Source organism: Pipistrellus hanaki (assembly GCF_964339955.1).
Source record: "Pipistrellus hanaki genome assembly, chromosome: 15".
Lineage (NCBI taxonomy): Eukaryota > Metazoa > Chordata > Mammalia > Chiroptera > Vespertilionidae > Pipistrellus > Pipistrellus hanaki.
The window spans coordinates 15,496,225-15,521,634 of NC_140517.1; the positions used below are offsets into that span (position 1 = coordinate 15,496,225).

A 25,410-nucleotide genomic window follows, 5' to 3' on the forward strand; every position below is an offset into this window, starting at 1 on the left:
AATGACCTGAAAGAAAAAAAAAAAAGAGTAAACACATGGCCAAAGACATGGGGGGGGGGGGGGGGGAGGAGAGGGGGAGGGATTGAGGTGGGGGTAACAGGCTTAGACATTGGGCAAATTCCAGGAAAAGTTGTGCTCAGCTTAAAAGTCGGAAAAATATAGGCAATTGCTCTCAATTGAAAAGTGCCCTGGCAGGTTTGGCTTAGTGGATAGAGCCTCAGCCTGAAGGCTGAAGGGTCCCTAGTTCAATTCTGGTCAAGGACACATGCCGGGGTTGCCAGCTAGTGCAGGAGACAGCCAGTCAATGATTCCCTCTCATCGATGTTTCTCTATGAAATTAATAAAAATATATATATTTTTTAAAAAGTAGAGATCGTAATTCTTAAAAACACTTAAGTATCTGTTCACACTGGCAGCTTCCTCTGGTCATAAAACTTCAAACAGTTCCAATGTTGCAGGTATCAAAGTGATAGGGCTTTCAAATTTCACAATGAAACGCCTATCACGTTATTGTTAACGTGATCCATGCTATAAGATTAGCCATATTAAAGGTAAAAAACTGGTTTTGTGTTGTTGTTTTTAAACCGGCAGAGGAAACCATAGGCCACTTTTGATCCCCGGAAAAGCTCCCTCCAGGCTGCTTTTTATTTACAGATGAAGAATCCAGCCTACTTTCAAGTGGCTTTGTAACTGACCCCATCCATTCCCATCCTTGGGATTCAAGTTTCCCCAAACCTATTTTTTTATCTGGGCAACGAAGAAAGGTGCATCTCGGAGGAAGATCAGCCTAAACCTGCAATAACTATGCACCAGGAACCACCACGGGCTAAAAACCCGGTAAATGTTGTGACTTCCCGCGCCCTCTCCCCAAACTGATGACTAGAAGTTGCTCATTCCATCCCTTCTCCTGTGCCCAATGAACGCCGTCGCCCTTACACTCCGCAGTCTTCAAGGTCGACATCACTGCCCATTTTGCAAATGATAAAAACTGAGGGTCAGGGTTGGAAACACGATGGCCAAGTACCCAAATGCAATTCAAAACGGGGTCTTCGCTCCAAAGGCTGTTTCCGTTATTTACTCTTTTCCATACGTTAGGTTTGTTTTTTTTTCTCCTCCCACCTCGGCGCACAAGTGTTGACTGTCTCCTCCAGGAGACCTCCCTCCCTCACACCAGCCCCAAATCCAAAAAACACCAGGGCTTAAAAGCTAGGCAATCCCTACAGGCTTATGTTTAGCCAGGTCTGTTTTCCACCTTGTAGGCAGAAACAGGGAATAATTCCTGGTGGCCGTTTTCACGTCCCAAGCGTTCCTGTCGACCTCTCGTTTCTTGCCCGAATCCCCTGACCTCGGCTGCTGCACAGACCCTCTCCCGAAAACCGGTGCACACTGCTCTATGGCCGCTCTACGCCTCTGTGGGGCCAGGGGGAAACCGGGGGACTGATTCTTTACCCTGCAGCCGGGAAGATGGTGTAGATATCCAACGGATGCACAGTCCCTTCAAGGCCTAAGCCACCGCCAGCGCCGACACGCCGGCATCCGCCATCAGCTCTCAAGATGAGGACCTTCCGCTTAGCGCGCGGAGAACAAAGGCCCCCACCGGCGCCTGAAGGGTGTATAATCTATTTTTTTTAACGCATCGGTCTTGCAGCCACCCCGTATTGAAAATTATTTAAACAAACCTTATGACGGTCGCTTTTTACAGAAGGCTAGAACACGAAAAAACTTTTTAAAGTAAACATTTAAAAAATCATTTTCTCGGGCACTTCCGTAGACAGCCTCAAACCCTCCCCCGTGCGCGCGCGCCAAGGAGGAGAGGGTCCTCGCGGGGCCGGAAACACGGAATGGGGACAAAGATGGCGGACCTCAGTTCCCCTCCGAAGCTGTTAGGGGCGCCTCCGCCGCCGGAGGGAGTGGGAGGAGGCCGTTGCTCCGAAATCTCCACCGAGCTCATTCGCTCCCTGACGGAGCTGCAGGAGCTGGAGGCTGTGTACGAACGGCTCTGCGGCGAGGAGGTGGGAGGGCTGAGCCTTTTTTCCTGGAGCATCCAGGGGGAGTGGGCGTAGGAGCCGTCAGTCGGGGAGATCGGGGCTTGTGGGAAGCTCCCTTCTTGCCCAGGGAAACGAAAAAGCACCTCCTGGAGAAGCAGGGATGTAGTTGAGTGGTTCTCAGGACCTGCCATCTCCCTTCACTCGGTCTGATTGATGCCCCAAGCTTGTTTTCCCTGCTATCTGGGCATACCGGCCCCCCCTCCACCTCCACTCCCCATTGATTTCCCTTTTAAGTGTCTCCTGCTCTCCGCGGGATTCAAATTAGATTGAGAGGATATGCCCATTCGCCTGGTTCTCAAAATAATAGGAACAAAGATTTTCTTGCATTAGCTTAGCAGTTTCAAAACCATGCAATGCTTTCACCCTGTTATCTCATTGAAGCTCGCAGTCATTGCAAAATAAAGGTGGAGCGTTTTAAAGCTTCCTCTTGATTTGGGAAGTGTAACTTGAGCGTTTTATGCAGAGCTTTGTAGAAGCTTGAGGTTTAAAGAGCTGTGCACAGCTGCCTAATCTGGGGCAGGTCACTTCCTCTCTGGTGCCCCTGGCATCGTGTCAGGAGAGGGGGGCGTGGACTCGATTCTCGCCAGGATTTCTTTCAGCTCCTGGCGTTTTATCTCTTTTCTGCCTCTCACGTTTCTGTGGCAACCTGTTGCTGTCTGTGCATTTTTAAATGCCACTTGGGTTCCTTGCCAGTCAAAAGAAAGAGATGTAAGCCCCGATCTAACAGTTGAGTAGCTGTGCCCTAAAACCAAACATTGAAATAAGGTTGAGCACAAAAGGCAGTTTCAGCCTTGGGGGGAGGGGCGGTAGTTGAGGGAGGGGGGTCATTGACATCTTACTATTTTCAAGTATTAACGTGCACCAGCTCTCGTAGTTTCTGATAGGTTTTAAGCTTGCATTCATTGAGCCAATTGATTCTTTGGGAGAAAATTAAGTCAGTCTTAACAGACAGAACAGGGTTAGTCCTGAATGTGTATTTGATAACCGTCAAGGTGAAATTCCCATCTCGATCCTACTCAGACTATTCTCACAGACATGCATAGCTGATATGAATTGCTGCCATTGAACCATAAGCCACAGACTTTATGTTTGTTATCTTGTTTGGCTCCCACAGCAGTCCCGTTTTTATTCCTATTTTACGGGTGAAGGTTACATTAATTGAGGCAATGCAATAGGTGGCGTGGCTGAGAGAGAGAATTATACACTAGGAAGAGACTTTCTGTAGCTGCCACTCTGGAAGTTTTGTTTGTTTAGCCATTATATTTTAAAGGCTTCCCTGTGTTAGGCGCTATGCTAATGATATTGAATAAAAGTTTGTTCTCACCTTTGTGGTGTTCATCTATTAGATGAAATAAGATATACTTAATAATCATTATGCAGTGTGGTAACTGCAAAAATTAAGTATTGTTTGTTAATATCCTGAGGGCATTTCGTGGAAGGAAAGGACATTTGAAATGGCACGCATCCTTCAGCTAAGCGGTTCGGTTAGGTCACTCTTCGGATTCCTTCTGAGTATTCCAGTGACAGGATGCGTCTCTGTGTTTCAGAAAGTGGTGGAAAGAGAGCTGGATGCTCTTTTGGAGCAGCAGAACAGCATTGAAAGTAAAATGGTCACTCTCCACCGGATGGGGTGAGTCTTCCTCTCAGCAAGAGTTACTCTACAGCAGGGTCCCCTGGATACGTTATTTTTTCCTCTCTGTTCTAAAATGCCAGTTGAGTGTGAACCAGGAGCATTATTTCAAGGTGAAGTGAACACCTAAGGGTTTTCAAAGTGTCCTTGGCCAGCAGTACCAACATTAGCAACATCTCTTGGAAGCTTGTTGGAAATATAAATTCTAGGGCCCCACCCCCAAACCTACTGAATCAGAAACTCTGGGGTGGGGGTTCATGAATCTGTTTTTTAAATAAGCATACCAAGAGGCTCTGGTGCATGCCTGAAGTTTGAGAACTGCTGTTTTTACAAACGTTGTGTATTTGGTAGTCATAAAAATTGCTCTTGGATATCATCCTCACAGATTGTTGGTCAATACATTTTATGCTCAGTTGAAGAGGGCATAGGGAAGATAAATTGTGATGGGGGGAAAAATAAAGAGAGAAAAAAACAGTTGGGAAAATCTGTTCTCTAATTCTTTATATATATATATATATATATATATATATATATATATATTATTGATTTTGTACAGAGAGGAAGGGAGAGAGATAGAGGGTTAGAAACATCGATGAGAGTCATCGATCAGCTGCCTCTTGCACACCCCCTACTGGGGATGTGCCCGCAACCAAGGTACATGCCCTTGACCGGAATTGAACCCGGGACCCTTCAGTCCCCAAGCCGACGCTCTATCAATTGAGCCAAAGGGTTTCAGCTGTTCTCTAATTCTTTAAGGGTATCTTTAAAGTATAGGCCTGAGTTTATAGTAAAACACACTTCGGGGGGGGGGGGGGCCTGTTAATAGAGTGGTTTAAGCTAAGAATTGTGGGGAGGTACAAAAGACATAGAAAGACCTAGTCTCTATCTGCAAAGAGATTTTTCCCGTCTCTTACTGCTACCTTCTGCCCCTGTGCACACATGTGTGCTGGCAATGCGTGTCTCTCCAGCCCCAACCTGCAGTTGATTGAAGGTGATGCAAAGCAGCTAGCTGGAATGATCACCTTTACCTGCAACCTCGCTGAGAATGTGTCCAGCAAAGTTCGTCAGCTTGACCTGGCTAAGGTAATCCCAGGATGGTGTTGATGTTTGAGTTAGTGGAAGACAGTAGAAAAGCCACCACACTAGAAATCAGAGCAGCACTATCCAATAGAAATCTAATGTAAGGGACCAAAACCGGACAAAGGTATCATAACAAAAGAAAACTCCAGACCAATTGCTCTTATGAATATAGACAGACATTCTCAACAACATTAGCAAACAGAATCCAGCAACATATATTGTAAAAAGGTCCATACTATGCGCAAGTGGGATTTATCTCCGGAATGGAGAGTTGATTTCACATATGAAAATTAATGTAATATATCAACAGGAAAAGACAAAATACACATGACCATCTTGCAGACTAAAAAAAGTATTTTTACAAAATTTAACACCCCTTATCAAAACACTCAAGATATTTGGAATAGAAAGGAACTTACTCAGACTGATAAAGGGCATCTATGAAAAACCCACAGATAATACACTTATTGGTTAATGACTGGTTGCTTTCCCCCTCAGATTAGAAAAAACAAAGATGTCACATCTTGCTGCTTCTCTTCACCATCACACTGGAGGTTTTAGCCAGGGCAATTAGACAAAAAAAAAAGAAATAAAAATGATTCAGATTAGAAAAGAAGATATTTAATACCAACCATATATGTACTTTAAAATTTTCTTGTAGCCATTTTTAAAAATGAAACAAATAGGTGAAAATCATTTTTGAAATCTATTTTAACTCATTATATCCATGATACCATTTATTTTTTTTAATTAAATTATTATCTGTGTACATATACCATTGCCTCCCCCTCCCATACATGCCCTCCCTCCCCAGAGTTTTGTGTCCATTGGTTGTACTTATATGCATGTATACAAGTCCATCGGTTGATCTGTTATCTACCCCAGATCTTCCATGATACCATTTAAATGCTATATAATTTCTATAAAACTGTAATAATGAGATTTTTAAAAAATATATTTTATTGATTTTTTACAGAGAGGAGGAGAGAGGGATAGAGAGCTAGAAACGTTGATGAGAGAGAAACATCGACCAGCTGCCTCCTGCACACCCCCTAACAGCGATGTGCCCGCAACCAATGTACATGCCCTTGACCAGAATCGAACCCGGGACCCTTTAGTCCGCAGACCGACTATCCACTGAGCCAAACCTGTTTCGGCAATAATGAGATATTTTAAATCCAGTGTATATTTTATACCTACACACCTTAATTTGGACTAGCTACATTTCAAGTTCTGTGATTAGTGGCTTCTGAACAGAATAGCAGAGTCTGAGTTTTTGAACAAATCATTCCCAGCCTTGGTTTGCCCTGTGAAATAGTATAACTTTTCCTAATCTTTGTGTTCAGATTCTGTAAAAATAACTTTCCACAAAACTAAGCCACATAGCCACATATTAAAGGTTATTTTTAAACATTCTTGCTCATTCTAGTAGAAAAGTAGTTCCCTACATTTTTCATTTATTAACTTGGTTTTCATTTCATAACTTGGTTTACAATGTTACGGTTCAAAAATGTCAAATGTAAGCCAGATATAAATATGGATTATCAACCTGGCTGGGTAGCTCAGTTGGTTAGGGCCTTGTCCCATACACTAAGGTTGCAGGTTCAATCCCTGGTCAGGGCACACACAAGAATCAACCAGTGAATGCATAAATAGGTGGGACAACAAATCACCTCTCTCTCTTCCCCTTCCTCTCTTTCTCTAAAAGTTAGTAAATAAAAATTAAAAAAAATAAAAGCTGTTTGCTTGGTGTGAACAGCTTTAAAAAAACGGAAAGAAAATATGGCCTTTGTAATAATATGAACAATAAAGATTGATTTAAAAAAAATAAATAAAATAAATAAAAAATAAAAATAAATAAAAAATAAAAAGAAAATATGGATTATCTCTGCACTTGCTTCCCTTAGTTGAATGATCTGGTCACATAAATTAAATTGCATGATACTTACTTGTCAGTGGTTTTGATCATTAGCAATTACAATTTTGTGAGTTTTTATTTCCAATGAGAACTGAAAAGGACCTATGGTTAAACAGATTCAGTCCCTGAATCTATCTTCTGAAGAGATGATTTTGAAAGAATAGGATATTGTTGCTGAGCACCAAGTCCTTTTTGCAGAACCGCCTCTATCAAGCTATTCAGAGAGCTGACGATATCTTGGACCTGAAGTTCTGCATGGATGGAGTTCAGACTGCTTTGAGGAATGAAGATTATGAGCAGGCTGCAGCCCACATTCATCGCTACTTGTGCCTGGACAAGTCAGTCATCGAGCTCAGCCGACAGGGGAAAGAAGGTCAGCATCCCGAACCGTTGATTTCTAGTTAACTTATAAGCATCAGTAGTCTGAACTAGGCACACTCAAGCAGGAGAAGGGCATCTGTTGTTAGGAAATTTTTTTGTCTGGCAATAAACCCGCTATGGGGCCCACATTATCCCAAGGCAGTGTTGTTATTCCTATTTTATGGAAAAGGAAGTTGAATGCAGATCTGTTCTCTAGCCAGTGGGTTCTTTCCACTAGCCTACTTAAAAAAAAAAAAAAAAATTCTGCCCAGCCAGCATGGCTCAGTGGTTGAGCATTGACCTATGAACCAGGAGTTCACAGATAGATTCCCAGACAGGGCACATGCCCAGGTTGCAGGCTCAATCCCCAGTGTGGGGAGTACAGGAGGCAGCTGACCAATGATTCTCTCTCATCATTGATGTTCATTTTCTCTCTCTCTCTCTCCCTCCCTCCCTCCCCTTCTCTCTGAAATCAATAAAAATATTTTTTTTTAATTTAATTCTTATCCTTGTATTCTGGGCCTTTCATAATCTTGACTCACCCTTTCTAGCCTTATTTCATGCTATTCACTCATGCATTCATTCATTGTGCAAATATTTATTGAGCTCCAAATGCCAGGGCACATACTAATATAGTTGACCTTTGAACAACATGGGGGTTACAGGCGTGCCAACCTTCCACACAATTAAAAGTTCTAATATAACTATAGTACTATTTTAAATACTCTGCAATACTTTTTTTTTTATTCTTTCTATTTCTAATGCTCACTTCATAACCTTTGCCTGAAATGTATGTTCCTTTTATTCAGGTATCAAAATCCAGTCCGTCTTTGAGATGGGATGTCACCTTCCTTAGGAAGCCTTTTCTGATTACTTCAAACAGAAATGTGACTTATGGGCACCGTTATTTGTGATAGCTATCATATTCTGAATTTATTATAGTTATCTGTACACAAAGCTTCTCTCTTTCACTCAATTATAACTTCTATGACAATAGGATTATGGCTAATTCATCTTTTAGTCATTCACATTACTAGTACAGTATCTTGCACACAGTAAATGCTTAATACATATTTTTTAATGAAAAGTGGTTCACAGTCCTGGCCAATTTTGCTTAGTGGCTAGAGTGTCGGTTGTTGAATTAAAGGGTCATGAGTTCTATTCCCTGTCAAGGGCATGTACCTGGGTTGCATATTCAATCACCAGCCTGGTCAGGGCATGTGCAGGAGGCAACTAATCAATGTGTTTCTCTTACATCAATGTCTCTCTCTCTCCCCCTTCCTCCCTTCTATGCTCTCTAAAAAGTCAATGGAATTCGGTTAGTATGGCTCTGTGGTTGAGCATCTACCTATACACAGGAGGTCGCACCTGCCCAGGTTGCAGGCTCCATACCCATTAGGGGGTGTGCAGGAGGCAGTCAATCAATGTTGATATTTCTCATCGATGTTTCTATCTCTCTCTCTCTTCCTCTCCCTTCCTTTTTCTCTGAAATCAATAAAAACATTTTTTTAACTAATACTTTAAAAAAAAAAAGTCAGTGGAAAAAATATCCTTGGGTGAAGATTAACAAACAAAAAGAAAAGTGGTGCACAGACTAAGTGGTATTAATTTCCACTTTCTCCCCATTGCACAGGGAGCATGATTGATGCCAACCTGAAATTGCTGCAGGAAGCTGAGCAGCGTCTCAAAGCCATTGTAACCGAGAAGTTTGCTATTGCCACTAAGGAAGGGGATCTGCCCCAGGTGGAGCGCTTCTTCAAGATCTTTCCACTCCTGGGTTTGCATGAAGACGGACTGAGCAAATTCTCAGAATATCTTTGCAAGCAGGTATGGCCCCTGATTCTTGGCAGGATAATGGTATGGATCTCTGCCTACCGATTGGAGTACTGGGTAGATGCAGTGTCAGTGGATAATTTCTTGCCTCTTGATGTGGCTCCCCTTTCCTGCTCTTTGCAATAGTCTGGCAGGCCTGATGCATGCATTCCATTCAACATTTATCTATTTCCAGTCTACTTTGGGCCAGGCCTCGTCTGCACATCTGCTAATGCACATTTATTTCCAATAGACCAAATGAAAGTATAGGAAAACTAAAATGCAAATTCTCTGACAGTTTGACTCATCCTTTTCAAACCGTCAGCCAGGAACTGACTTCTTTAAAGAGCGTTTAGAGTTGTTGGTCCTAAGTATGTCCTCTGACAGGATTGATCCACACTACCTTTTGGTGTATGGGACAATGCTCAAACCAACTGAGCCACACTGGCCAAGGCTTATGGTACTTTATCAGTAGTTTGCCATCTGGGACCTTGAAATGGCTTCTACTTTTAATCTTTTAAAAGTCCATTCAGCAGTCCCCAGATTCCTTGTCCTGCTCAATAAAACACCATTAATGATAACTTTGAATTACACTTTTAGGTGACTATTGAAATTGGGGGCTCTCTCCCTTGGCTAATGGCAGAACATATTTTTAAGCAAGAGAAACACATCATTTATACCTCTGAGTTCAAGTTCCTTGTCTTAGACAATCCAGAGTTCTCAGGGGAAACATGGGAAAAAGAAAGGCAATGGGAAATCTTTTTGGAAACTGAGGTTAGCCTTTGGTCTGAAAAATATATGTGGATTTTCTTTCTTTTTTTCTTCAGGTTGCCAGTAAAGCTGAGGAAAATCTGCTGTTGGTACTAGAGACGGACATGAGTGATCGGAGAGCTGCAATCATCTTTGCAGATACACTCACTCTGCTGTTTGAAGGCAAGCCTCTCCCCACTCTAGGGAGACGGCAGACCTTATCCTAACATTTGCATCCTAGCTTTCCTCTCTCCCAATAGCCTAATGCCTTTAACTTAATCCTGTAACTTACTGTATACTGGTTTATTGGAGAATTAACTTCCCAATTCAACATCAGATTAGCAAAGATTAGTTTGATCCTCCCTATCCCTCAAGTCCAAACTGTAAGAATAAATTTAACCCTTAAATACATTACTGGGAAGAGAGTGATACTGATTTTTAAAGATGTTTCTGTACAAATTGTCAATATAGCTTGGGAAATGCCTGCTGGTGTACCAAGTACAGAGCATATTTAACAGACAAATTTGCTTAGCAGATTCTAGCACTGACAAGAACCACTTGTGTTCATTTGGGGAAGTGAAACAACCACAAGGGTTGAGTTGACCCTGGGTCAGCCTTGGCTGGAAGGAAAGAACTTCTTATATGAGAATGACATTTGGAATCCAACCCTCTTACTTTCTTCTCTCTAGGGATTGCCCGCATTGTGGAAACTCACCAACCAATAGTGGAGACCTATTATGGGCCAGGGAGACTCTATACCCTGATAAAATACCTCCAGGTGGAATGTGACAGGCAGGTGGAGCAAGTGGTAAACAAGTTCATCAAGCAGAGGAACTACCACCAGCTGGTGAGCAGGGGAAGCTACAAGTGGTTTGGAAGCAGTGTTAACCAGGGACACCAAGTGGAATATATGGGGTGGGGAGGGGAGGGGGGCGGAGGAGATGCAGACAGAAAAAAAGTAAAGGCTGAGTGCAGACTGGCCTGCATCTTGCCCATCAGGACTTGAGGTGTTGTCATGATGGTGACAGCCTCAGTACCTCTAGATTGAAGAGGACCTGGAAAAGGCTTCCTAAAAGGAACGCAACTGAAACATTAAACCAGTTCTTTATCACAGAATGTGCACCTGTGCTTCCTAGTGATAAATGAGAATTTTGTGAAGATTCTATTAAGTATCAAGTAATATGTCACACATTTCTCCTTCGTTCCCTTAAGTGCTAAAGGTAACATTTGCTTTTTCAGAACTTTTATTTCTCCATTCCTTTGAGCAGAGAGAATAAAGAGGAGGACTTAGAAATAGTAGTCCCATAGACTCTAGACAGTAGTCCTTTGGCATACCACTAGCATTACTTTTAAATGCAGTACAGTAATATGTTGCTGCTAAGGTTCCAGTGAATATGCAAGAAAAAAGGGTCCTTGAACTTTCTGACTGTCGCCAAGATTGAATGGGGGAATACAGTCAAAAAATAAAAATAAATGCGATAATAGAGGTGAGCATTATCATCTAAATCAAAAGATCTTTGGCTCATCATTCTGAAGACCTACTTTTGGCGTGTCTGTTAGGCCCACTAACCGAACATTCTTGTATGCCAGAAGTTTGTAGTGACTGGCAGATACAAGGAGGGTGGGGAAGAGCACTCTTACATGTGGTGTTTTGCAGTTCCGGCATGTCCAGAGCAACTTGAGAAATTCTACAACAGAGAAAATAGAACCAAGGTAATAATCCTCTTTTGTTCAGCCCATAAGTGTTTGGTTTGGCAATCATGTATCATTCAGACACTAATCTGTTACAATGTGGTCTATGTTTTAAGAATACTTATCTGTGACTCTTAGTTTTCTTTAATGGACGATATCATACAAACAAAAGCACATATATAACCTATATGGTTCATAAAGAATAATCGACCATTACCAGTACTTTTGAAGTCCCCAAGTGACTCTCCTCCACCCCTCTCCCAAAAGCAACTACTACCCTAAAATTTTAAACTTTTAATTTTTCTAATAAAAATAATACATGCTTATTAAAAGAAGACCCAAGCATAAAAATGTATTCATTCAATCAAATTTTTACCGAGTAGACATTATGTATCAAGCACTGGGAATATGGCAGCAAGCAAAGTGAGCAAAACAAACCTAATTCTTTCTTTGTGGCATCTCTGGTCTGTAGTTGTTCTAAGCGCTTAACAAATGTTAACTCATTTAATCCAGGCTTTCTCAGCCTCTGTACTATTGGCATTTAGGCTGTTCATTATAGGATATTTAGCATCCCTGACCTTCTCCCACTTGCTGCTGGTAACACCCTCCAGTTATGACCATCAAAAATGTCTCCAGTCGCTGCCAAATTTTCCCTGGGGGATAAAACCACCCTTGGTTGAGGATCACTGATTTAATCCATAAAAATTTTTTACAGATGAGGACACCAAAGCCTAGAGGGTTAAGTGACTTGCCCAGGATCATACAGCTAGAAAGTGGCCGAGCCAAGAAAAGAATTCAAGTAACCTGACTCTGGAGTTCATGCTGTTAACCACTATGATATATTAAGTGTAGGGGACAGGAGAATGTGTAATAAAGGGATGCAGACTAAGCTGATGAAGTTCAAGGAAAAATTCCTGAGACAATGACATTAGATCTGAGACCTTAAGTTTAATAAGTAGGAATAAGGTGAAGAGTGTTCCACGTAGAGCAGGGGAAAGTGTGTGTAAAAGTGTGTTTGAAAAAGTGAAAGAAGTGCAGAAAGTCAGAGAGAACCTGACTTGAGATGAATCTGAAAAGGTTGTAAGAGTTAGGCCATTCCAGGTCTTGTATCCTAAGAGCTCTGGAAATCTTGATTATGATATGACCAGATTTATGTCTTGAAAAGATCTCTTGGTCTTCAGTGGAAAATTAGTCAATTTGTGTATATAAACTGAAGTAGGGAGGTTCCACTTCATTTTTTAAAATACACATATCAGTTATCCTAGCACAATTTATTGAAAAGACTATTCCTTTCCTATTGAATGGTTTTTATACTCTCCCTAGAAATCAGTTGACCATAAATGTGAAGATTTCTGGACTCTCAATTAATCTAAAGTTCTATCCTAATGTCAGTACAACAGTTTTTTTTTGTTTGTTTGTTTTAATTTTTTTCTTATTTCAAAGAGGAAGGGAGAAGGTGAGAGAGATTAAAACATCAAAGATATTTTTATTGATTTTAGAGGAGAGGGAGAGAGAGATAGAAACCTCAGTGATGAGAGAGAATCATTGATTGGCTGCCTCCTGCACATCCTCTATTGGGGATGGAGCCTGCAACCCAGGACCCTTCAATACCCAGGCTGACGTTCTATTCACTGAGCAAAACCAGCCAGGACAGTACCACACTGTTTTGAATGCTGTAGCTTTGTAGTAAGTTTTGAAATTGGGAAGTGTTAGTCCTCCAACTTTTTTATCTTAGATTGTTTGGGCTATTCAGATGAATAGATGAGCGGGTGTGGGATCTCATCACAGCTAAATAAGAGGTTGGGAAGGTTTGTTTTCTCTCACATGAGGCATAGATCATTTTTACTCAAACTGCTGACAAAGACACACCTCCCAGTCTCTTATTTAGCCCTGGCAGGATTTTAGGGGCTAAGTGATTGGGGTGAAATGTGTAAGTGGAATATGTGGTTGACAGCTCTCTCTGGTTATAATTGGGTCAGCAGAGCCAGGATGACCATCTGGCACAGACCTGGACCCCGTGGGGAGGGGATGCATGGGAGTATGTTTGCCCTGTAGCTTTTCTGTCTGAAGGAGCCCAGTGTCCTGCTTATTTCTTCTGCTGCATGTGTCTCAGGGAACTGGACCCCGTCTTGACTGAAGTTACCCTGATGAATGCCCGCAGTGAGCTGTATTTAAGCTTCCTCAGGAAGAGGATCAGCTCTGATTTTGAGGTGGGGGACTCCATGGCCTCAGAAGAAGTAAAGCAAGGTAAACTGCATTTCCCATATTCCTTGGGAGGGCCGGGGTATGGTTATTGTTGTTTCAGAGTTAAGCCACAGATCTCTTAATAAGGAAGTGATGAGTTAGTTGGCTTCTGGGGGTCTTTGGGCAAATTGACTCCCAGGAGAAAAATCTAGACTTGACTGAATTTAGAATTGGACTGGGCCTTAGAAGCCATCTAATTATTTCCCTCACACCATGCTTCCTTACCAGCTTCGGTTTAGGGACTGGAGTTTAAATAGGTGATATGTACACATGATAGATGGAGGGAGGGAGGGAACTTCATGAGGGAACTTTGGGAGTGATAGGACTATTCCAGACTGGATTGTAGCAATTGTTGCAAAACTCTATCAAGTTACTAAAAAACATCATTGAGTTGTATACATATAATGGGTTAATTTTATGGTACATAAATTATACCTTAATACACTATTGAAGTACAATATTGAGAAAAGAGTATATAGTATAAAGGAAGAACATACAAAAAGATTACATAGTGTAGCTCTAGGTGGTTTGGCTCAGTGGACAGAGCATGGGCCTGGGGACTGAAGGGTCCCTGGTTTGATTCCGGTCAAGGGCACATGCCTGGGTTGTGGGCTAGGTTACCAGTAGGGGGCGTGCAGGAGGCAGCTGATAAATGATTCTCTCTCATCACTGATGTTTCTATCTCCCTCTCCTTCTCTAAAATCAATAAAAATATATTTTTTAAAAAGAGTATATAGTGTATATGGGGGGGGCAATGTTAAAATATGTACACAGATAATAATTTAATAAAAAAAATTTTAAAAAAAAGAGTATATAGTGTAAAGAAAGGCTTTCACTATATCTCTCAGTACTCCCAGTCACAATTTTTGAAGGGATTAAATACTTGTACAAATAATACATGGCAGAGGAACTAGTTATATGGCCCAGGTGGCATTGCCTTGAATAGGAGTTTAAAGGAGGTTGAATTGGTGGTTGGGGCCTTATTTGGAATTTTGAGCCTCATTACTATTAATTATAACTTTTATTGTTCAGAGCTGTGCTGTCCAATGTAGTAACCACAACCACTTATTAACAATTTAAATTGAATTAAAATGAAATAAAATTTTAAAATTTTAAAATTCAGTACCCTAGCTTGTTTGGCTCAGTGGATAGAGTGTCCGCCTGCGGACTGAAGGGTCCCAGCTTCGATTTCGCCAAGGGCACATGCCTGGGTTATGAGCTTGATCCCCAGTAGGGGTGTGCAAGAAGCAGCCAATCAATGATTCTCATTGATGTTTCTATCTCTCTCTCTCCCTTCCTCTCTGAAATCAATAAAAATGTATTTTTTTTAAATTTCATATTAGCCACATTTCAATTCTTCAATAGTAGTTACCATATTAGACAACACAGATAAAGAACATTTTTATCATCACAGAAAATTCACTGGTTTAGAAAATGAAATGTATTATACCCAATATATTTCATTCTTTGCCCTAGAAACTTACATCTTTTGAATTCTAAGGAAATAATGAAAAGGAAGTAAAAAGTGCTTTGTTCAAAAATGTCCACTAGATCCAGGTGGGACTCCTTTCCCGAGGATCAAAAAAGAACACCTCACTCCTCAGGGCGTCTGCTTGCCCCCTGCCTCCACGGAGGTATGTGGTGAGGAGTATTGGGGACGAAGGGCCTCTCCTGATCTCTTACATCCCAGGTAATAGCTGTCCTCAAGGCAGAGGCCCTAAATATTTAATTCCTTTAGTGATCAGTAAGGAAGTGAGCTATTTTAATAAGGACTATCCACACCCAGCTGTTGACCAGGGTAAACCATGTGGGGGGAAATATGGACAAGGTATAGAAAAGGAAGCAGAGCCAGGGCCAAGAAGCCAGGCTGAAGGGAACGGCCAAGGCATGTCATATGTCCTGGTCCTGCTTTGAGAATACCCTCGCAGGTTGAGTGGCACCACTTTACATGGTTAGTTGTTATGCTTTGGCATTGTCAAGTGCTTCGTAGATCCAGGTGGGACTCCTTTCCCAAGGATCAAAAAAGAACACCTCACTTCTCAGGGCAATCACTCTGATCTCTAATTATCTCTAATGGCAAAAAGTTTGTAATAAATAACCCAAGAGTCTCAATATAGGAGAGTAAGTTTTTAAAATATAGGCTCTACCTGATAAAATATTGTCAATAAAAATAAGCTAAAAGAAGAAAAACGCTATGAAAAAACACTGAAAATACTTATAATTTTTAAAGCAAAGTACAAAACTATCTATACTGTGATTGTAACCAAGTAAATCATGTACAGATTTGGAGTAAAGACTAGAAAGGAACCTGGAAAAGTGGAACAGGTTGACCTCTCTCCCTTGAGGAAGAAAAGTGAATGTTCTTTCTTGGCCGTCCCCCAGAGCACCAGAAGTACCTGGACAAACTCCTCAACAACTGCCTGCTGAGCTGCACCATGCAGGAGCTGATTGGCTTGTACATCACCATGGAGGAGTACTTCATGAGGGAGACTGTGAATAAGGTAGGACAGAGGACACATCCCTTGGAAACGGGGCTTCCTGTCCAAGAAGCCAGGCTGAAGGGAACGGCCAAGGCATGTCATATGTCCTGGTCCTGCTTTGAGAATACCCTCGCAGGTTGAGTGGCACCACTTTAAAGTTAGTTGTTATGCTTTGGCATTGTCAAGCGCTTCGTAGATCCAGGTGGGACTCCTTTCCCAAGAATCAAAAAAGAACACCTCACTCCTCAGGGCGTCTACTTGCCCCCTGCCTCCACGGAGGTATGTGGTGAGGAGTCTTGGGGACGAAGGGCCTCTCCTGATCTCTTACATCCCATCTCTGTCCTCAAGGCAGAGGCCCTAAATACTTAATTCCTTTAGTGATCAGTAGGGAAGTGAGCTCTTTTAATAAGGACTATCCACACCCAGCTGTTGACCAGGGTAAACCATGTGGGGGGAAATATGGACAAGGTATAGAAAAGAAAGCAGAGCCAGGGCCTGTTCCAGAACCATCTCAAACCGTGACATGTAGAATTGGGTCACTTACTGGGTGCTTTGCCTTTTGGGTAGGCTGTGGCTCTGGACACCTATGAGAAGGGCCAGCTGACATCCAGCATGGTGGACGATGTCTTCTACATTGTTAAGAAGTGCATTGGGCGGGCTCTGTCCAGCTCCAGCATTGACTGCCTCTGTGCTATGATCAACCTCGCCACCACAGAATTGGAATCTGACTTCAGGTATGGTTGGTGCTCTGTCTCATTTCTAAGAGGCAGGAAGGTCCTAATTGTGATTGATTTCTGAGGCCTATTTGTTTCTTCCTTTTCCCCCTTATAATAGTTTAGTTCTATACAGGATAAAACTTCTTATCCATAGCACAACATCTTTGGCTCCAGGCAGCTGTACAGCAGCCAAATATCTTATGGGCCAAGTCAGTGTTCCCTGCACTAGGTTGGAGAGGGCATTGCCCTCAGTCCTATGAAAGAGAACAGGCGTTTCAGATGAAGGCAGCATTGTAATATTTACGTAGTAACCACTACGCTGACTGCCTGCTCTGATTCAGTCCTAAAACAACCCTGTGAGGTAGGAGCTATTAGCTCTGTTTTATAGATGGGGAAACTGAGGCTTAAGGAGATTCCGTTCCTTGTCAAAGATACCACACCTCAGCATTGAGGTGGAGAGAATCCAAGATGGCTGCTCGGGTAGGCACCTAGCCGCAGCCGCACACAACAATTTCAATAAAATACAACTAAAATATAAAATGGACATTACCCAGAACTACAGGAAAGTCAACTGACTGGAAATTCTACAACGAGAAGCAAGGAGAAAACCAGAAGGAAGCGCGGAGGAGCTGTAAAAGCCCAAGGTACGGAGACACGCGGCGCGCGCGGAGAGTACAGAGCCGGAGAGGAGGGAGGCCAAGTGCCTGGCTGGCGTTCCCTAGCGGGAAGGAGATAAACACTCGGACTGTGCTGGGCCCCCAACTGCTCTGAACCCCCGTTCTAGGCCAGACCCTGGGGACCCAGGCTCATCCAGAGGGAGCTGGGCTGTAAGGCGGTACTCGGGGAAGCAGCGAAAGGAGGTCCCAGAGGCGCGCACACAGCGCGCAGAGAAGGGCCGGCCGGCTGTGCCGTAGGACTGCCCTGGCGGGAAGGAGGCAGGCTCCAGACTGCTCTGAACGCCACCTCCAACTCCACTTCCAACTGAACTGAACCCCAGTTTCGGGCCCATTGCGGGAGAGCTTACACTGTTTGGTAGCAGGCGAAAATCGAGGGCACCTTTCTCTCAGAGGCGCTTGCAACAAGTACTGAAGGACCCTGAGTCTCAGGAGTCGCATAGGGCGGGGCTGACGGAAGCCAAGGCTGTAGACTCCACCCTGAAACTCCGCCCCATCAGAAAAGCTGCCTGCGAAAATGCCTAAACCAAATAGATCACAAAGGAAAGAAATGGAGGACAAAAAGCGACTGGATATAGAGTTCAAAACCACACTTATAGGGTTTTTCAAGAGACTCCTAGAAAAGGCCGATAAAATAAATGAGACCTATGAGGATATGAAAAGGGATCAACAAGAAATGCTAAGGGATCAACAAGAAATAAAGAATACATTGTCTGAAATAAAAAATATTCTACAGAGTCCTAAAAACAGAATAGAAGATCGCAAGAATCAAGTCAAAGATTTGGAACATAAAGAGCCAGAAGACACTCCTCTGCAGAAGCTAGAAGGCAAGAGAATCCAGAAAATTGAAGATAATGTAAGAAACCTCTGGGACAACTTCAAACGATCCAACATCAGAATCATGGGGGTCCCAGAAGATGAGAGAGAGCAAGATATCGAAAACATACTGAAAGAAATAGTGACAGAAAACTTCCCCCACCTGGGGAAAGAATTGGACTTACAAGTCCAGGAAGCACACAGAACTCCAAATAAGAGGAATCCAAAGAGGACCACACCAAGACAAATCATAATTAAGATTCCAAGAGCAAAGGACAAAGAGAGAATATTAAAAGCAGCAAGAGCTAAGCAGGTGGTTACCTATAAAGGAGCACCTATACGATTGTCAGCTGATTTCTCAACAGAAACCATGCAGGCCAGACGGGAATGGCAAGAAATATTCAAGGTAATGAATAGCAAGAACCTACAGCCAAAAATACTCTACCCAGCAAAGCTATCACTCAGAATCGAAGGTCAGATAAAGAGCTTCACTAATAAAAAAAAGCTAAAGGAGTTCATCACCACCAAACCAGAATTATATGAATTGCTGAAGGGGGTTCTTTCAGAAGAGAAAGTAAATAAAGATAAAAATTATGAACAACAAATACGTAACTATCAACAAGTAAATCTAAAAACCAAGGAAATTAAAAAAAAAAATCTGATGAACAATATTAACTGTTGAATATAATAGAATCAGAGGTATGGAAGGGGAGTGAACTGATGATTCTTGGGGAAAAGGGGAGAGGGGAATGTGGGAAGAGACTGAACATAAACTGTGCACCTATGGATGAGGACAATGGGGAGTGGGGAAAGGGCAGAGGGTGGGGTGGGAAGGGGGGGGAAAGGAACACTTGTAATAATATGAACAATAAAAATTTATTAAAAAAAAAAAAAAAAAAAAAAGATACCACACCTCATACATGGTGAAATATGGACGAGAGTCCTGAACTGACGGCTTTCATTAAGCTGAACTTTTGAGTTTGTTGGAGTTCAGTGGTGATACCTGAAAGCCTCATCTTGGTCTCTGTCATAGCCTGGCTGCTCAAGGTCTCCTACAGTCATCTCAAGGATCTGTTATACTCTGCTGGGTCAGGATAGGGGGTCCTCTTGTCCTGCTGTCCCAGAGGCCAGATTGAGCGCTGTCGATCCCCATCGATCCCCATTTGCCATTCTGCCCCTAGGGACGTTCTGTGTAACAAGCTGCGGATGGGCTTCCCGGCCACCACCTTTCAGGACATCCAGCGTGGGGTGACGAGTGCCGTGAGCATCATGCACAGCAGCCTCCAGCAGGGAAAATTTGACACAAAAGGCATTGAGAGCACAGACGAAGCCAAGCTGTCCTTCCTGGTAGGTGGCCCCGCCAGCCGGGAGCTGGGTTAGTTTATCTGAGGAGGTAAAGCTATGACCTGTAAACTACAGTATAATCTTCAACTGGAGACTTTCCCTCTAGTGTCTGTGTAGAAGGAAAACTCCTTTAAGGACAGCTCATCTTAGAAGGTTCTGAAACCATTTCTTACCCAGGGGCCTGTTTCTGAGGAGCTTGATCCAGGACAGGCACTGTATCCTGCCTAAAGTCTGGGTGCTCAGCTTTCTGGAGTGCGCATCCACGAGAGCACTATGTTCAGGGACTCCACTTAGAGCTGAGCTTGCATTTGCCACAGGACCAACCAGAGTATGTGCCAAGCCTCCAGCTGGCTCCTCTGAGGACAGTCCCCAATACAGATGGGTGCCAATCCTTCAAGCCTACCAGGACTGCTTTTCTAGCACACTTCCCAGGCTTTCAACATCCTCAGAAAGGTGATCTTAGTAAAGCCCTTACCCTCCCAGAATGACAGATGTGATGAGGCAGTGAGTCTCCCAGTTGTGTGACAGCTGGCGAAGAAGAAACGGGGAAGGATGAAAGGATGTATACCACACTGAGAATGTAATGAGCCAAAAGCACAGATGAGTCCTGAGCTCACACCCAGGCTTCGCTGTCTCTTGCTATCTTGGCCTGAATGGGACAGCACTGTGAGAGGTCACTCTGCTCCACCCTTACATCGGCCAAACTCTAGTCTTCTTGGATCCTGAGGGTCAGAGGCTGAAGGGAACGTCCAATAGCAGAGCTCTCAATCAGCACAGAGACTATGAACACCCTTGGGTTGTATGTAAAAGTGTATGTATGTATTTTTTTTTTTTTTCCTGGAAGCAGGGACCTTAGCTTTTCAGATTCTTAACTTCCAAAGAGTTCAGAGCTGTTACTTTCTCAGACAGAAACCTAAACATGCTAATACCTGCCTGTCTCTGTACCAGGGAACCCACAGTGACTAGTCCTCAGACAGATATGGAGGCTCTTTAGGAAGCCCCACTCTTCCTGTCGTGGAAAATATGTTCCCTGGGCGCGGGTTCTGTCCATCTGGACTGTCATGGTTGTTGCCAATATATTCATAGAGACTGTTGCCTCTGAGTATGGTGCTGTTGGCAGCCAGCTTCCTATAACCATGGGTTAACTTAAATTTCCGTTTTGTTTGCATTCCATTTCATTTTTTACAGAACTTATTTCATTCTTTCATTTCTCTGCTCAGAAACAACTCCTTGCTACCTACCACAACAAAGCTAGCCATCTTTGCCTGGGGGTTTGTTGAAGGCCCTCTGAATCTCACCCATTCTGCCCCTCTAGTAGTCCTATTTTCCACCACTCAGCTCCACAGTCCCCAATAGGCTAAGGGCTGTGCGTTTGTGCATTGGCTGTTCCCTCCCATTCAGACAGTTTCATTATTTGAGGGCCCAGAAAATAAGGCCAATAAGAAAGATGATGCTAAAAAGAATGAAAGAAAAAAAGGTGATGCTGAGTCCTGGCCGGATAGCTCTAGCTCAGTTGGTTAAAATGTCTGTCGTCCTGAGTTGCCAAGGTTGTAGATTTGATTCCCAATACAAAAATCAATCAGTCAATGCATAAATAAGTGGAACAACAAATCAATGTTTCTTTTTCTCTCTCCCTCTTTCCCTACCTCCCTCTCTCCCTTTCTCTCTCGAAAAATAAAAAAGTAAGTAAAAAAAAAAAAAGAAGAAGTAATTCTGAATGCTTGGTGATAGGATTCTAGTTTTTCTGACACCAGGTACTTAAAATGTCACCATTCCCACCACAGGGCCTATTTCTGTATCACCTTGATTCATTTGGTTGTCAAGATTAAATCCCCAACGGTGCTGACATATCATTCACCATGAGCTGGGATAAGCCCAGCGAGTCCTTCTTACAAGGGCTGTCGGTACAAGGAAATTTTAAAATCAATACCATTTGAACCCAAATCCATTTCCCCCTCATGACAGATTATTCTTGGTGCCCTTACATGCCTTAGAAACGTTTATGTTGTCCTCTTAATCCTTGAGTAGTCATGACAGTGCAGTTAACTCCCTAGAACTGGTGATGTTAGCAGCCTTGTGTGTGGCATGCTAATGTAAGGCCTTACGTCCATCACAGTGGAAGCAGCCTTAGCACTGCCAGCAGCATGACCTTCCAGTACTGCTGCAGGGCACTGATAAGGAGAGCGTTCTCAGGAGACCAGAGGGGTGGCCTGCTCTCAACCTCCTGAGGTTCTGGGAGTCTTCTACCTTGAAATCCTGAAGCTCCTGACTTTATCTCTTGAAAACTGGTTCCTCTCTACATCACCTTTGCCTTCCTGGCCATGTCATCAGCACACCAGTTCATAGGCTGTATGATCCTCTCAAATTTCTATCTCTGCCCCACACAGCCTCTATTCCCAACCCACAGCTGTGCTCATGTGCCATTCACTTGCTTTAAATAATCCTCAGTGTGTCCCCCATTGTCCACAGGACAGCAGAGCACCCAAGTGCCAGTCTAACTTTACCCACCTCTTAGCATTTTCCCACACTTGTCTGTGCACTCACTCTGCTGATCCCCAAGTACCTTCTGGAGTTTTCTGCCACTCTGCATTTGCTTATGTTATTTCCTCTCTGTTCACTCATTCAACAAATATTTATTGAGAAACTGTCTTCAGTTCTAGAGCTTCACTAATACAGTAGCTACTAACCACATGTGGCTATTTAAATATAAATTTTAAGGGTACAGGGAAACAAATGGTGATGGAAAAAATAAATAAAATGAACTTAAATTTTCTTTTCTTTTTCTTGTGAATTTAAATTTTAAAATCCATTTCCTAAGTTGCACTAGCCACATTTCTAGTAGCTCAATAGAGGCTACCAAACTGGACAGTTCAGATTTCTAACATTTCCATCATTAGGAAATTTATGTTGCACAGTTTTCTATTAGAGACACAGTGGTAAAGAAGACAGACAAGGTCCCTGTCTTTAGGGAGCTGTCATTCTAGTGAGAAAGGCAGGCAAGAAACAGACATTATCGGGTCATCCTAAGTACCAGTAAGAAGATCCCGAACTGGACAGTGGGCATGGGGGCTGGTGCTCACCGTCATCTCCTGTCAGAGTTATGTTCCAGCCTTTTAAATTCAGCTCAGCTCACAACTCCGCCATGGAGCTTCCCTGGAAGGGCTCAGACCAAAACGTTTGTTCTTTCCTCAAGATGGCCATAGCACTTCGTGCCTTAATTATCACTTTGTCGCGTGCTGGTTCTTATGATTGGTATTTCTGCACCTCTCTTAAAGGTCCGTTGAATTATGAGAGGAGTCCTTGGCTCTAATCCGGCTCTAGCTCTGTGGTCTGTCACTCTCTGAGTTCCTGTCCCTTTACCCTGCTTTGTTTTTCTTCACAGTGTTTATCACTACCTGACATGATAAAATACATACATTTACTACCAGGCTTCCCTTCTGGAAGGTAGAGTCTGTGAGGGAGTGCCTTCATTTTGTCTGTTTTGTTAACTGCTTTCTTCCTGGTGCCTAGGACAGTGCCTGGCAGGTGGCCAGCACTAGGTAAATATTTGCTGAGTGGATTCTTGACTGGCCTTGGTGAACCATTTCATCCTCCGAGAAGTTCTGCCTCTGTCTGTGAGCTGACTCGGTAATACTTGTTTTGAGAGGGTATTGGTATGAGGAAGTGCCTCCTCGGTGCCAGGGCTCAGGAAGGGTTTCTTTAATGAGTGTCAGCCTTTGCATCACTGACCTGGAGCTGGAGGTTCGAAGCCTTCGGATATCTCCCAGGCCAGTGTGCCTAAACGTGGAGAAAAAAGACCTGAAACCTTGGGTCACTGCCTCCGAAGTCAGGTTGGCTTTTGTTGCCTGGGTGTCAGGGCCAGGAAAAGAGCAAGCGGGCTCACTGTTCTGCCCACCCTGAGAGCGGAGGGCCCTGCCTGATGACAGCCCTCAGCCCTCATCTGAGCCTCGGAGTGCGGCCGTCAGCCAGTCTGGCGCTGGAGTGAGTACAGACACCAGTGAGCAGGAAGTCACACTCCTCTCTCCTCATCTCCCAGGTGACTCTGAACAACGTGGAAATCTGCAGTGAAAACATCTCTACTCTGAAGAAGACGCTGGAGGTACAGAGGAATTGCCTACAGCTTTGAGCCACTGCAGTCTCCCCGGGAGGGAGCCCTGCGCACTCCTGGTGGGACGGTGGCAATCGGAGCACTGAGCCAGTCTCTCTTTCCGAGCACTGGAGGGCTTCACTGGTGTGTGACCAGCTGAAGAGCTCTGGCCCAAGATCTGGGAGGTCAGAAGTCAGATTAGATCTTCCCGCACGTACTTAGCATGTGACCTTGGACAAGTGTCTTAACTCTCAAAAGATTTAGTTCTCTCATCTATTAAATGATGCCCTACTTTGGGTTTGTTGGGTGGCATAATTAAAAAAACAAAACAAAACAATGTTGAAAACACTATAAAAATGATAAATGTAAGAGATTAAGATGAGATAGACTCACCAAAGCCGGTCGCTGTTACTATTTTTTAAAGGAAGGCTGCATAGTATATTGAAAATTGTTTGCACTTGGAAGTCAGATACCCCTGAGTTCAAATCTCCACTTGACCACGGACCAGTGGTGCAGCCTAAGGCAAATTCTATGTACCCTCCTTGAGCCTCAGTTTTCTCATTTGTAAATCAGGGAGAGTGATCTCTGCCCACCAGGGTGGTTGTGAGAATTGAACTAGATAATGTAAAGCACCTGGTACGTGAGAGGGATGCAATAACAGTAAATTGTATTAATAGTTACATATAACAGCATGGAGCAATCACCTTAAGTATTAGAAGACAAGAGGCCCTACTCTGCCTCTGAGGAAGGAGGGAAGCCAAGGCCCTTCTCCCTCGTGGCACTGGTACTCGGCTCCGCTGCAGAAGCACAGGGCTCCACTGGCATAGAGCTGGGCAGGCTGAGGAGGCTGGGGCCAGCCCCCGGAGAAGAGGGCCCAGGAGCTGATGGGGTTGCTGAGGGGCTCGGGGAGTACAGTCAGATGGGATTGGCAGTAGTACTGTAAACTGGACTAGATTGTGAATTTATCCCAAAAGAGGCTTTAGAATTAGATAAAATAAGAGTGATATAAAGTACCAATAGCATAGTCTATATCACATTGCATGTATTCTACAAGGTAACTGTCTTCATTGTTTCTCAGCCATGGCATCTTATATTCCTGACTTCATCTTTTACTTAGTCTGTTAGATTTTGAAATAAAATTTTAGGAAATGTCAGACATTCAGAACTGAACTGGTAGAATTAGCCAAGTGAAAGAAAAAGGATAGCAAAAATCTAAAGACAATTCCCATAAATCCTACCCCCTTTGGATTTGGATTTCACGTGTGTTCTTAATCCATGAGGTCAGGCGGCATGATGTCCGTCTTACAGATGAGGTTGAAGAGCTCACAGTAAAGATTGGAGCTGCTGTGGGAATGGAGGGCCTCTGCCCTCTAGATCAGTCCCTTTACAACTCCCACAAGGCTGCTCCTGCTGTAGCCAAAGCAGCACAGACCTCCTAAGGAGACTACAAGCAGTGTGGACAATTACAACCCAAACATGGTGAGCACCAAGCAGCGCCCCCTGTGGAGTTCTGTGCGCCGGGGCTGTAGTGTGGGGATTCGGAACAAGAGCTCTGAATGAAGCTAGAATTCCCTCCTGGAATCCCAGCTCTTCAACTGACTGTTGTGTGGCTTTAGTTACAACTCTCTATGCCCCAGTATCCTCATCTGTGTAACAGGGTTGTAATAGTATTTCATAAGATAGACACTTTAATTAATAAAAATAAAATGCTTAGAACAAGGCAAGCAGTTAAATCTTAGCTCTATTCATGACGATCCCC

At 43.4% G+C, this 25,410-nt stretch overlaps 2 protein-coding genes across 3 annotated transcripts in view; one reads left to right on the forward strand and one right to left on the reverse strand.

The window, feature by feature from the left end:
- The window catches only part of SF3B3 (splicing factor 3b subunit 3), a 39,566-nt gene extending 37,977 nt beyond the window's left edge, over window positions 1-1,589 (reverse strand). Inside the window, exon 1 of one of the 2 annotated variants that reach the window (XM_084906681.1) lies at window positions 1,450-1,589. The gene's annotated coding sequence lies outside the window, so the exon portion shown is untranslated. Of the gene's footprint in view, window positions 1-1,252 lie in introns of both variants that reach the window. The other variant, XM_084906682.1, reaches the window with a different exon arrangement.
- A 231-nt stretch (window positions 1,590-1,820) lies between these two features.
- The window catches only part of COG4 (component of oligomeric golgi complex 4), a 28,253-nt gene continuing 4,663 nt past the window's right edge, over window positions 1,821-25,410 (forward strand). The window contains exons 1-13 of the mRNA XM_084906715.1: window positions 1,821-2,012; window positions 3,596-3,678; window positions 4,647-4,761; window positions 6,875-7,049; window positions 8,670-8,863; window positions 9,676-9,781; window positions 10,288-10,445; window positions 11,256-11,311; window positions 13,404-13,537; window positions 15,917-16,035; window positions 16,582-16,748; window positions 19,402-19,567; window positions 23,601-23,663. Of these exons, the coding sequence (XP_084762841.1) occupies window positions 1,842-2,012; window positions 3,596-3,678; window positions 4,647-4,761; window positions 6,875-7,049; window positions 8,670-8,863; window positions 9,676-9,781; window positions 10,288-10,445; window positions 11,256-11,311; window positions 13,404-13,537; window positions 15,917-16,035; window positions 16,582-16,748; window positions 19,402-19,567; window positions 23,601-23,663 (1,707 nt within the window). The 5' untranslated portion in view covers window positions 1,821-1,841. The remainder of the gene's footprint in view (window positions 2,013-3,595; window positions 3,679-4,646; window positions 4,762-6,874; window positions 7,050-8,669; window positions 8,864-9,675; window positions 9,782-10,287; window positions 10,446-11,255; window positions 11,312-13,403; window positions 13,538-15,916; window positions 16,036-16,581; window positions 16,749-19,401; window positions 19,568-23,600; window positions 23,664-25,410) is intronic.